Source organism: Watersipora subatra, chromosome 1 (assembly GCF_963576615.1).
Source record: "Watersipora subatra chromosome 1, tzWatSuba1.1, whole genome shotgun sequence".
NCBI classification, from domain to species: domain Eukaryota; kingdom Metazoa; phylum Bryozoa; class Gymnolaemata; order Cheilostomatida; family Watersiporidae; genus Watersipora; species Watersipora subatra.
In genome coordinates, this window is record NC_088708.1 from 435164 (window position 1) to 448912 (window position 13749).

General features: G+C 35.5%; 1 protein-coding gene across 1 annotated transcript in view; it reads right to left on the minus strand.

The window, feature by feature from the left end:
* The window catches only part of LOC137385481 (U5 small nuclear ribonucleoprotein 200 kDa helicase-like), a 70039-nt gene extending 56319 nt beyond the window's left edge, over window positions 1–13720 (minus strand). Inside the window, exons 1-8 of the mRNA XM_068071949.1 lie at window positions 13585–13720; window positions 13255–13418; window positions 12578–12749; window positions 11984–12176; window positions 3518–3687; window positions 1670–1916; window positions 1075–1283; window positions 779–955 (exon numbers count right to left, since the gene is read on the minus strand). Of these exons, the coding sequence (XP_067928050.1) occupies window positions 779–955; window positions 1075–1283; window positions 1670–1916; window positions 3518–3687; window positions 11984–12176; window positions 12578–12749; window positions 13255–13418; window positions 13585–13629 (1377 nt within the window). The 5' untranslated portion in view covers window positions 13630–13720. The remainder of the gene's footprint in view (window positions 1–778; window positions 956–1074; window positions 1284–1669; window positions 1917–3517; window positions 3688–11983; window positions 12177–12577; window positions 12750–13254; window positions 13419–13584) is intronic.
* Between the last annotated feature and the right edge of the window lie 29 nt (window positions 13721–13749).

Below are 13749 nucleotides of genomic sequence, written 5' to 3' on the forward strand. Positions count from 1 at the left end.
AGAAATGCAAGCAAATTCTTGTTTATTTATACGCAAAAAAACATATATATAAAGTAGAACTGAATATGTATATATATTCTATAATATATATTCTATATATATATTATAGGGTAGAACTGATTATATATATTTATATAATCAGTTCTACCCTATAATATATATTATATGTAATATATACATATTATATATATATTTATATATATACTAGTGGAATGCCCGACGTTGCAAGAGTATTAAAAATCAGCTTATAAACAGTGACAGGTAATGTAGTTGCCTGCCACTTGCCATCAGCCTGGCACATTGCCAATGGCTAATTTGAGTAAGCTAGTACTTTGAGTACTTACTAATAATAGCTGTGAGAGCAAGCATAAAAGGACATTGCGCTGCACAGAGCGGTATGCGAATTTTTACCCACATAGTGACATATATCGCCCAATGAATCTACCAAACTCGCGTAGCTTAATTGGTAAGTTATTTGCCTTGTGAACGAGAGGTTCCGAGATCAAATCCAGCATGAAACAGATATTTCATTCTTAAATTTTAAGAGCTATAGCTGGACAAACTGAATCACACACACAAGCTTTGAGACTAATATAGTGAAACCATTTCATGGCCTTGACTGAACTGACCAACGAATTCAGCGAAAAAGAAACTGATAAAAATAATTGAAACTGTAAATCAGTAACAAGTAGACAAATGCTTCCTTATGCAGAATAAATCAAACTTTTTCATGAAACTGTTCCACGAGCCAACAATGGAAACAAGTGATCATTCTTACCTCTCCTTCCTCAAAGGGTTTCATCTTCAGAGCTGGAACAAGGACCTCTTCATAGCCTTTCTTTTGCTTCCTGTAGGATCCATTGGGTAGCTGGCACGTCTTGTTAGCCATAAAATGGCTGCCTTGGGCAAAACTCAAGTCCTCCAGGTCAAGGTTGTTGACATGGCCAACATCATCCTAGACACAAGAGCACATAAGTATCATTTTGTGAGCCACAACTGACTTACAAGAGAATGACTAGATGTAGGTTAGACATTGCATACAAAAAAGTCTACAGGAAGGAGAGCACAACTCACCCGTGTAGATTCAGAGGTATCCATAGATGCGCCTTCATCCTTCGACTTGAGCCTCGCAGAACCAGCAGCACCAAGACCCTTGCCTTCTCCATCAGCTCCCTCAAGCTGCTTTAGATATTCTGTGAGCTCAGGGTCAGCGATCATATCAGACTCAATCTGCTGCCTCTCTTCATCATTTTGAGACTGAGCGAGTAGTGTGCAGTAGAGAACTAAAATGTGAGCAAATGAGCTGCTCCGTGTGAATATACGAGAGATGACAACTGACAAATGAGTTACACCTTGTGAATATACGAGAGATGACAACTGACAAATGAGCTGCTCCTTGTGAATATACAAGAGATGACAACTGACAAATGAGCTGCTCCTTGTAAATATACCAAATATGACAACAGACATCAATGAGTTACTCCTTGTGAATATACGAGATATGACAACAGACATCTATGAGTTGCTCCATGTGAATATACGAGAGATGACCACAGACATCAAATGAGCTGTTCCTATAAATATACCAGAGATGATAGATGAAAAACACTTTGTAAATGTTGTTATGTCGGACTTGATAAGACTTGATATATCATCACCCAGCACTCACTCATATTCCTGTGTTGTCGGAGGGTTTTGATGAAAGTGAAACAAGCTGGACCAAGTAAGTGCAGCAACTTTCCCTCTACTTCACGAGAATCTAGAGCCGTTTTTAGCGCATGCAGCACCTCAGAAGCTTTCGACTGCGCAACCATCGGGTCTTCAAAATACTGCCTAAGATGCCGCTGGAGCCAGAAAGCGTCTATCTCACGGGGCTGCAGGTCACCTGTGGATTTCCCACTTTGATCAGCTGACAACTGTAGAACACGGAAGTTTGTGTCTAATTAAAGTTAAGTTAGTCCAATTAAACCTCAAAATCTAAATTTAACCCGTTTTTATATTAGCTTTACATATCCAAGCAGTTGTATATTGAAGGAAATACATGATATTTTGTTTATGTAAGTCATTCTACAGCTAAAAAACTTACTGATCAATAATTCTGGTAATTACATAATAGCACTAAAACAAATACATCATATAAAACTATAGCAAATGACACATAAATGAACATTGTGTGTAGGAAACTGAATAAACAGAATGATCAATAAACGAAGGCTGTTGTCAAGTGTTAGAAGTTTTATCGACGTATTCTTGTCGTTAAAATGGACAGAAAGAAGCTCGCTATCTTTGCAAATTATCGAGTGGAAACAGCTGCCATACTATATAATTCTATTAAAATTGCTCACTTTTTCAACTAGATTATCTAAAAATTGGCCATTTGAAATCCATATTCACAAAAACCATATCATAAAGTTATGCTTTCCGAGAATAACAAACTTTTACAGACAAGTTTTTAAATTTCCTATTTGTGTTAAGGAAGAATCTGTTGCTAGCACACTCCACAAGTTGATCAGTGTAATTCTATAACTACTGTTCGAAAGGTGAATAGGGCGGCAGACTTTGTCAGAATTTGTGGAATCCGCTTCAGCATCGCGTTGTAATTATCTGCCATGTCGGGTAACCATGACAACATAAATTAGTGACTAAACAGACGAAAGTGTTCAATAATAGTGGCCTAAAAGTGCTTTTGTCTCCCATTCATGCATTAGCTAATCATCAGCACTGATAGCACAATTTATAGATCTGTGTTGTCCAAAAAAAGACTGTCTGACACCCCGTCAGAGTTTGGAGCATCACAAGTGTTTTTGTCTCGAAAACTAGTTGTTTTATTTTCTAACATCAAAATCCATGTTAAAATGTAAAACATCATGATTACATTTGTATAAATAGATGTAACATCATGATTACACTAGTATAAATAGATGTAACATCATGATTATATTGGTATAAATAGATGTAACATCATGATTACACTAGTATAAATAGATGTAACATCATGATTATATTGGTATAAATAGATGTAACATCATGATTACACTAGTATAAATAGATGTAACATCATGATTATATTGGTATAAATAGATGTAACATCTTGATTATATTGGTATAAATAGATGTAACATTAAGATGCTGTAAGTTAATCCTAAACTAGATCCTTGTATGTGAAATTACAAAATGGCAAGCGATTTGAAGGAAGCAGTTGTCTTGTAACTGGCTAAAGTGTACACCTGTCATGGATATTTCGTACAACTGTTAGCAAAATACTTGTTTGAGTTTCAAAATACTTCAATCAACCATATTCAGTCTATTTTTGGAGTCACAAAATTTTGTGCTCAACATTTCAGTTGTACATTCACACAGGCACCATTAACATTTCAGTTGTACATTCACACAGGCACCATTAACTTGTAGGAGATCTGAAAGACGATTCAATCTTGAACAGCAAACTGAATGATAACTGCTAATACTAGTTGTCAATTGCTTCCCTCGATTAATCTTAAGCTGTCATCACACTCACTCCATCAGCTTGAATTGCACGTCTTTGAGCCTCTCTCTCTTCATCTGAGCTCACAGCATCAGAGTCGTCTTCCTCCTGAGCACGCTCCTCACCATAGATGTCCTCATTGTCTCCATCCTCATCCGATTCGTCAAACTGAACATTTACCCCAATTGTCTCCATCGCCTCATCTACCAAACATAGATGTTTGTTGAAAACATGCAGGACTAAAATAGAACACTAGTATCTTTCTGTGGTGCTAAACTGGTTTCAGCATATTCGGTTGAAGTTGCATCAGGCTGTCCATGTGAACAACATCTATAAGAGCTAAGTAGACAATATATCACTAGCGAGTAGACAATACATCACTAACGAGTAGACAATATATCACTAGCGAGTAGACAATATATCACTAGCAAGTAGACAATATATAACTAGCGAGTAGACAATATATCACTAGCGAGTAGACAATATATCACTAGTGAGTAGACAATATATCACTAGCAAGTAGACAATATATCACTAGTGAGTAGACAATACATCACTAGTGAGTAGACAATACATCACTAGCAAGTAGACAATATATCACTAGCAAGTAGACAATATATCACTAGCGAGTAGACAATATATCACTAGTGAGTAGACAATACATCACTAGTGAGTAGACAATACATCACTAGCAAGTAGACAATATATCACTAGCAAGTAGACAATATATCACTAGCGAGTAGACAATATATCACTAGCGAGTAGACAATATATCACTAGCGAGTAGACAATATATCACTAGCGAGTAGACAATATATCACTAGTGAGTAGACAATATATCACTAGTGAGTAGACAATACATCACTAGCGAGTAGACAATATATCACTAGCGAGTAGACAATATATCACTAGCGAGTAGACAATATATCACTAGTGAGTAGACAATATATCACTAGTGAGTAGACAATACATCACTAGTGAGTAGACAATACATCACTAGCAAGTAGACAATATATCACTAGCGAGTAGACAATATATCACTAGCGAGTAGACAATATATCACTAGCAAGTAGACAATATATCACTAGCGAGTAGACAATATATCACTAGCGAGTAGACAATATATCACTAGCGAGTAGACAATATATCACTAGCGAGTAGACAATATATCACTAGCGAGTAGACAATATATCACTAGCGAGTAGACAATATATCACTAGCAAGTAGACAATATATCACTAGTGAGTAGACAATACATCACTAGTGAGTAGACAATACATCACTAGCAAGTAGACAATATATCACTAGCAAGTAGACAATATATCACTAGCGAGTAGACAATATATCACTAGCGAGTAGACAATATATCACTAGCGAGTAGACAATATATCACTAGTGAGTAGACAATATATCACTAGTGAGTAGACAATATATCACTAGTGAGTAGACAATACATCACTAGCGAGTAGACAATATATCACTAGCGAGTAGACAATATATCACTAGCGAGTAGACAATATATCACTAGCGAGTAGACAATATATCACTAGTGAGTAGACAATATATCACTAGTGAGTAGACAATATATCACTAGTGAGTAGACAATATATCACTAGTGAGTAGACAATATATCACTAGCGAGTAGACAATATATCACTAGCAAGTAGACAAAATATAACTAGCAAGTAGACAATATATCACTAGCGAGTAGACAATATATCACTAGTGAGTAGACAATATATCACTAGCAAGTAGACAATATATCACTAGCGAGTAGACAATATATCACTAGCTAGTAGACAATATATCACTAGCAAGTAGACAATATATCACTAGTGAGTAGACAATATATCACTAGTGAGTAGACAATATATCACTAGTGAGTAGACAATACATCACTAGTGAGTAGACAATACATCACTAGCAAGTAGACAATATATCACTAGCAAGTAGACAATATATCACTAGCGAGTAGACAATATATCACTAGCGAGTAGACAATATATCACTAGCGAGTAGACAATATATCACTAGCGAGTAGACAATATATCACTAGCGAGTAGACAATATATCACTAGCGAGTAGACAATATATCACTAGCGAGTAGACAATATATCACTAGCAAGTAGACAATATATCACTAGTGAGTAGACAATACATCACTAGTGAGTAGACAATACATCACTAGCAAGTAGACAATATATCACTAGCAAGTAGACAATATATCACTAGCGAGTAGACAATATATCACTAGCGAGTAGACAATATATCACTAGCGAGTAGACAATATATCACTAGCGAGTAGACAATATATCACTAGCGAGTAGACAATATATCACTAGCAAGTAGACAATATATCACTAGCAAGTAGACAATATATCACTAGCAAGTAGACAATATATCACTAGCGAGTAGACAATATATCACTAGCGAGTAGACAATATATCACTAGCGAGTAGACAATATATCACTAGCGAGTAGACAATATATCACTAGCAAGTAGACAATATATCACTAGCGAGTAGACAATATATCACTAGCAAGTAGACAATATATCACTAGCGAGTAGACAATACATCACTAGTGAGTAGACAATATATCACTAGCAAGTAGACAATATATCACTAGCAAGTAGACAATATATCACTAGCGAGTAGACAATATATCACTAGTGAGTAGACAATACATCACTATCAAGTAGACAATATATCACTAGCAAGTAGACAATATATCACTAGCGAGTAGACAATATATCACTAGCAAGTAGACAAAATATAACTAGCAAGTAGACAATATATCACTAGCGAGTAGACAATATATCACTAGTGAGTAGACAATATATCACTAGCAAGTAGACAATATATCACTAGTGAGTAGACAATATATCACTAGTGAGTAGACAATATATCACTAGCAAGTAGACAATATATCACTAGCGAGTAGACAATATATCACTAGCGAGTAGACAATATATCACTAGCAAGTAGACAATATATCACTAGCGAGTAGACAATATATCACTAGCGAGTAGACAATATATCACTAGCGAGTAGACAATATATCACTAGCGAGTAGACAATATATCACTAGCGAGTAGACAATATATCACTAGTGAGTAGACAATATATCACTAGTGAGTAGACAATACATCACTAGTGAGTAGACAATACATCACTATCAAGTAGACAATATATCACTAGCAAGTAGACAATATATCACTAGCGAGTAGACAATATATCACTAGCAAGTAGACAAAATATAACTAGCAAGTAGACAATATATCACTAGCGAGTAGACAATATATCACTAGTGAGTAGACAATATATCACTAGCAAGTAGACAATATATCACTAGTGAGTAGACAATATATCACTAGTGAGTAGACAATATATCACTAGCAAGTAGACAATATATCACTAGCGAGTAGACAATATATCACTAGTGAGTAGACAATATATCACTAGTGAGTAGACAATATATCACTAGCAAGTAGACAATATATCACTAGCGAGTAGACAATATATCACTAGCGAGTAGACAATATATCACTAGCAAGTAGACAATATATCACTAGCGAGTAGACAATACATCACTAGTGAGTAGACAATATATCACTAGCAAGTAGACAATATATCACTAGCAAGTAGACAATATATCACTAGCGAGTAGACAATATATCACTAGTGAGTAGACAATACATCACTATCAAGTAGACAATATATCACTAGCAAGTAGACAATATATCACTAGCGAGTAGACAATATATCACTAGCAAGTAGACAAAATATAACTAGCAAGTAGACAATATATCACTAGCGAGTAGACAATATATCACTAGTGAGTAGACAATATATCACTAGCAAGTAGACAATACATCACTAGCGAGTAGACAATATATCACTAGCGAGTAGACAATATATCACTAGCAAGTAGACAATATATCACTAGCAAGTAGACAATATATCACTAGCGAGTAGACAATATATCACTAGCGAGTAGACAATATATCACTAGCGAGTAGACAATATATCACTAGCGAGTAGACAATATATCACTAGCAAGTAGACAATATATCACTAGCGAGTAGACAATATATCACTAGCAAGTAGACAATATATCACTAGCAAGTAGACAATACATCACTAGTGAGTAGACAATATATCACTAGCAAGTAGACAATATATCACTAGCAAGTAGACAATATATCACTAGCGAGTAGACAATACATCACTAGTGAGTAGACAATATATCACTAGCAAGTAGACAATATATCACTAGCGAGTAGACAATATATCACTAGCAAGTAGACAATATATCACTAGTGAGTAGACAATACATCACTATCAAGTAGACAATATATCACTAGCAAGTAGACAATATATCACTAGCGAGTAGACAATATATCACTAGCAAGTAGACAAAATATAACTAGCAAGTAGACAATATATCACTAGCGAGTAGACAATATATCACTAGTGAGTAGACAATATATCACTAGCAAGTAGACAATATATCACTAGTGAGTAGACAATATATCACTAGCGAGTAGACAATATATCACTAGCAAGTAGACAATATATCACTAGTGAGTAGACAATATATCACTAGTGAGTAGACAATATATCACTAGCAAGTAGACAATATATCACTAGCGAGTAGACAATATATCACTAGTGAGTAGACAATATATCACTAGCGAGTAGACAATACATCACTAGCGAGTAGACAATATATCACTAGTGAGTAGACAATATATCACTAGTGAGTAGACAATATATCACTAGCGAGTAGACAATATATCACTAGCGAGTAGACAATATATCACTAGCAAGTAGACAATATATCACTAGTGAGTAAACAATATATCACTAGCGAGTAGACAATACATCACTAGCGAGTAGACAATATATCACTAGTGAGTAGACAATATATCACTAGCGAGTAGACAATATATCACTAGCGAGTAGACAATATATCACTAGCAAGTAGACAATACATCACTAGCGAGTAGACAATATATCACTAGCAAGTAGACAATATATCACTAGCGAGTAGACAATATATCACTAGCGAGTAGACAATACATCACTAGCGAGTAGACAATATATCACTAGTGAGTAGACAATATATCACTAGTGAGTAGACAATATATCACTAGCGAGTAGACAATATATCACTAGCGAGTAGACAATATATCACTAGTGAGTAGACAATACATCACTAGCGAGTAGACAATATATCATTAGCAAGTAGACAATATATCACTAGCGAGTAGACAATATATCACTAGTGAGTAGACAATATATCACTAGCGAGTAGACAATACATCACTAGCGAGTAGACAATATATCACTAGTGAGTAGACAATACATCACTAGCGAGTAGACAATATATCATTAGCAAGTAGACAATATATCACTAGCGAGTAGACAATATATCACTAGTGAGTAGACAATATATCACTAGCGAGTAGACAATACATCACTAGCGAGTAGACAAACTAGTTGAATTTTTTGGCGAGCCATTCTGAAGGAATCTATACGATTGAGATATGATAAACCTTTGAGATATGATAAACCTTTGAGATACATGCATACGAGCCGGTTCTTGATGGCTACTTAATAGCCAAGTAGGCAAAAGGCCCTTTTCGACAAAATCATTGTTCGGTCGCTCTCGTCGAATCGGTTTGAAAAAACGTTTTACAAAAGTCACCTAAACATTATATAATGAAAGCGAGGCAAAAAGCACAAAACCGGAGACAGATAATAAAAATTAAGGCGAAGACAAAATTGAAATTAAGTTTAGTAAAATATTTAAACTTAGTTTTAAAAATGTGTATTTAGTAGGCTAAATTCATTTAAATTAAATTCAAAGTCTATGTTATGTTACGTAGCGTCACAAAAGTCTAGTGTACTGAACATGTTGCTGTCCAAGTATCTCTCACACCGCCGTTAGCCAATAATTCAATACAGTACTGTACATGGTAATGTTACATTCTATTGCAGATAATAACCACCAAATAGGTATTTGTTGCTTTGTAAGTGTAGGTACTGAATTACAACAATTAATGACACGTTTTTCTATCGTAATATCCTGTTTTAGGTGGTTTTTTTCATAGTATGGGAACGGATTAATTTGTATATAGTTATCTTATATAGAAAATATCACATTAAGGTACAAGCACTTTGACATACGAACTCAGTCTCAGAACACATAAAGCTCGTATGTAGAGGCATGACTGTATAAAAATGAACAACAAATCACAACCTACTTTTATGTTTCTATGCAAGGAACGTGTTCATGTATCGCTCCAATGTTTTAAAACCAAGTTCTCTAGGTTCCTGAGCAGTTTTGGATAATAAATCTCAATTCTCAAAAGTAATAGTTTAATAGGTATAACATTGCCATGCCACACTATTTGAACAGCCACATGATGAGCTGCAGTCATGTAGCTGTTTTGCAGGGGTAAGTAAATATCGACCAAATGAAATAAAAAGAACCCAGTATTATGGAATATTATCAAGTAACCTTTTTCTTAAAACTTATGAAGAGCGAATATAATATGGTTTTCCTACTAATACCATCGTATAGAACAAGAATGTAATAATTTACCAGGACTTCAGCAACCTTAATCACTAGTTTCCTTGGGCAATGGTTTTGAAAGCGAAGTTGCCACACAACGGTACTAACCAACACAATAGTACTGACCAACACCCTATGTCTGCACAATGACCCATATGTTGGTCATTGTGCAGACATATCAAAACAAATGGCTGGTGATGATATAACAGTTTTAGCGTGAATAAAATATACTTGTCCTCAAAATAAACCCCAAATATTGACAGAATAAATTGGTTTTAAGATTTCTGTAACATTTAATTTTTCAGGCGTCTCAAGCTCCAGAAGTCTTTAGTTAGCCATTAAAAAATTGCAGAGTCGATGAAATCTTTCTCTTATATAACATTTTGTCTGCATAAATCACACTCGGCACCTGTTCTAACAATCCGAGTGAATTGCAACTAAAGAACATCTGGTTTTTACCAGATTTTTAATTTGGTGTAACGACAAACATTACCAAATAGGTAACCCACACATTTTGGTCTGTCTGGCATTTGAATGATCGGGTTTTGGGCCTCACTAGCAGCTATTGTGCATTCATGCTTTGCGTACCAGAGCCGCCGCCTAGTGCAGCTTGGCACAGCATTTGCGCATGGCTAAAGGTCCGGCCACACGTAACGAATTATTCGTTCAATCTGACCGAATCCACGAATTTCACAGAATTCACAGATCTATTCTGCCGAATATCATAGATTCGTCTGAGCTGTGCATGCACACCGAATTCGTTACCGAAACGCGTTTAATTGGCTAACCAATTTTTTTAGCGAGCACGATTCTATTAGCTTTGACAAGTGATATAGTCCAAGACACGTACGACGACACACAATAAAAGTATCACTGCGATATGACTTGATACATACGATGCAACTGCCTATATGCGCTAGAGATAGCGACTGTTTTTGCGACGGAGCTTTTGCTGCATAAAAAGAAATTATTATTATTGAAAAAGAAATAATTTATAACTTCTAAAATATCTAAAAAAAATTCTGGATACACGATGAGAAGTTCCTGTCATGGTGAACCAACGAGAGAGAACCAACAATAGCGCATGTAGGCAGTTGCATCGTATGTATCAAGTCATATCGCGGTCAAACTTTTATTGTGGGTCGTCGTACGTGTCTTGGACTATATCACTTGTCAAAGCTAATAGAATCGTGCTCGCTAAAAAAATTGGTTAGCCAATTAAACGCGTTTCGGTAACGAATTCGGTGTGCATGCACAGCTCAGACGAATCTATGATATTCGGCAGAATAGATCTGTGAATTCTGTGAAATTCGTGGATTCGGTCAGATTGAACGAATAATTCGTTACGTGTGGCCGGACCTTAAGAGCGGCGTGGTGCAGCATTCTCCAACAGGCAGAGCGACATTAATGCCACGAGCGTCAGCATGTTTTTTAAATTGGTATCATGTTTTCATGTGTCGACATATCAGACCGAGTTAAAAAAAGGACTACTTCAAGAAAACATTAAGACTAAAAGAATCGCCACTTGTTTCGATGGTGTTGCTTTTAAATTTTTGAGAAAAAACTGAAAAACATTGGAGTTGTTTTAAAGTTTTCAGATTAGGTTGCAAAGCACCTTACGGTGGTCAGATTCAGACATTTGTCATTTCACATCAGAGTTTTGATGATTCTGACGATTGATGTTCTCAGACTCACTCATCAATAAAACCACGGCAACCAGGACAACAACTAAAGAATTCATGGATATTTATCTTTGAGTTGTGATCAAAATAGTGAATGTAAAACATATCAATATCTTTGTCAAAATTAATTTGCCAAAGGAGGAGGAACTTTGAAAATAAATTTCCCACCAAAGGGTTGATCAAAATAGAGAATACAGCGTCATGCTAATAGTCATGTGTAAAAAAAAAGTTGTACCCGCAAGGACTCGTTCCTCATGTGATCCCCAGTCAGTAATCTTTTTGCCAAGGTTAACAAGAAGAGCAAATCGTTCCTCGGCTACAGAGCCCAATAAGCTCTCTATTTCCTTCTTCCTCTCTTTATCTCTCAGCCTGTCATTTTTAAGCACCATCAGGATTTCATCTGCGGCCCCGCAGAGGATGTCTCTTGGCTAAAAAATTACAAACAGGATATGCCTTGCAATCAGAAAAAGGTGATGAAGTTTTTGCATCAGTTTGGAATTAGCAGGCAACAAAACAGAAACATTGTTTTCAAACAATTCAAGATTATTTATATAAACTATTTAGACATGGAGATTCGAAGTATATGATCAGGTTTAGCCAATCATGCTCTGTTTTATTTATACAGTAAATTGTATCAGTAACAAATGACAATGGATAAGTAATAGAAAATGACAATAAAAAACAGCTGAGGCCAGATAGATGTGGACAGAACAACAGACAAAAATAAGTCAAGAGCACTAGAACTTAATGGATATGAATTTGTAAAAATCATCAAATTGTAAACTCGTCTGCAGACCTGTACCACAAACAAAACAGGAAATAAACGCACCTGATCTCCAAGAGATGCCTGAATAGCACTGAGAAGAACTTCATATGTCTGTCTGGTTTCTGGAGTTTTAGGCCTGTACATTATTCCTACCATATCTTCTATACCTTCAGACAACAGTGTTTGCCCTTTCATCTTAGCCATATCATACCTAGCATCATCTCTCTTCTTACGCCTAGCATAAAAAGTTGAACAAACTGATGTAAGTACTCTATTTATTTCACCTGAACTACATGCCATTCCACACCTTATACAACATAAATTTATCTTACAACTAAATAAACAAGCAGACACTAACACGAGCTGCTGCTTTTGTAAATTATACTTGCAAATATTTCCATAATTTGCAATGCAATATAAATATTGAAGGGCTCTGTTGACAGAAAAGATAAATTGCTGGTACAGGTATGAGCCAAGGTTTAAGAAAACCTGGAACACTGACTAATTGATGTTAATTTATTAATAAAGAAAAGCCTAAAACCCAGCAATGAGATTCCGTTCATAAATTGTCGTAATTCACTATTATTATCTAATAAAACAAAAATACAAATTAAAATGTTGTTTTGTCATAACGGCAAAGTTAAACTTGGGTAATGAGTGTAAATTAATATAATTATTATTATTATTATTATTATTATTATTATTATTATTATTATTATTATTGAATATCAATATCTAACTTGGCCGATTTTTCTGTCATTAGATTTGGCTTGGTTCGCAAAGCTTTATCCCCCATTCGCGTTCCCTCGATATGCCCTTGAAGCGATAACACTTCTCCTGTGGCCTCATCTTTAGCTCGCCTTGTAATCAGCGACCGATCAGCTGTTAGTACAAGGTTGGAGTTCTAAAACAGCAAATAAAATTGCAAAAACAAGAAAAATGTACAAATAATGTGTTAGTGCTAAACTCACAGTCCTTGAAATATAGAAATCTCCGCTAAACACTTGAAAGCAAATCTAAGATCTGTCGCAATGAACTTAAACTATGCATTTAAGCCAACAATTACTTACAGCTTTGTATTCGTATTGTTGCGACCGGGCCGCTGCATCCGCCATACTAGAAGCTTCGAGCTCAAGTTTCAGTCAAAGGAGCTATTTATGCTCAAAAAGATTACGATTTCATTCATTCGAAAGAAAACGTTTTACCACCGAGAGGCTTCTAATAAAGGTCAAGGC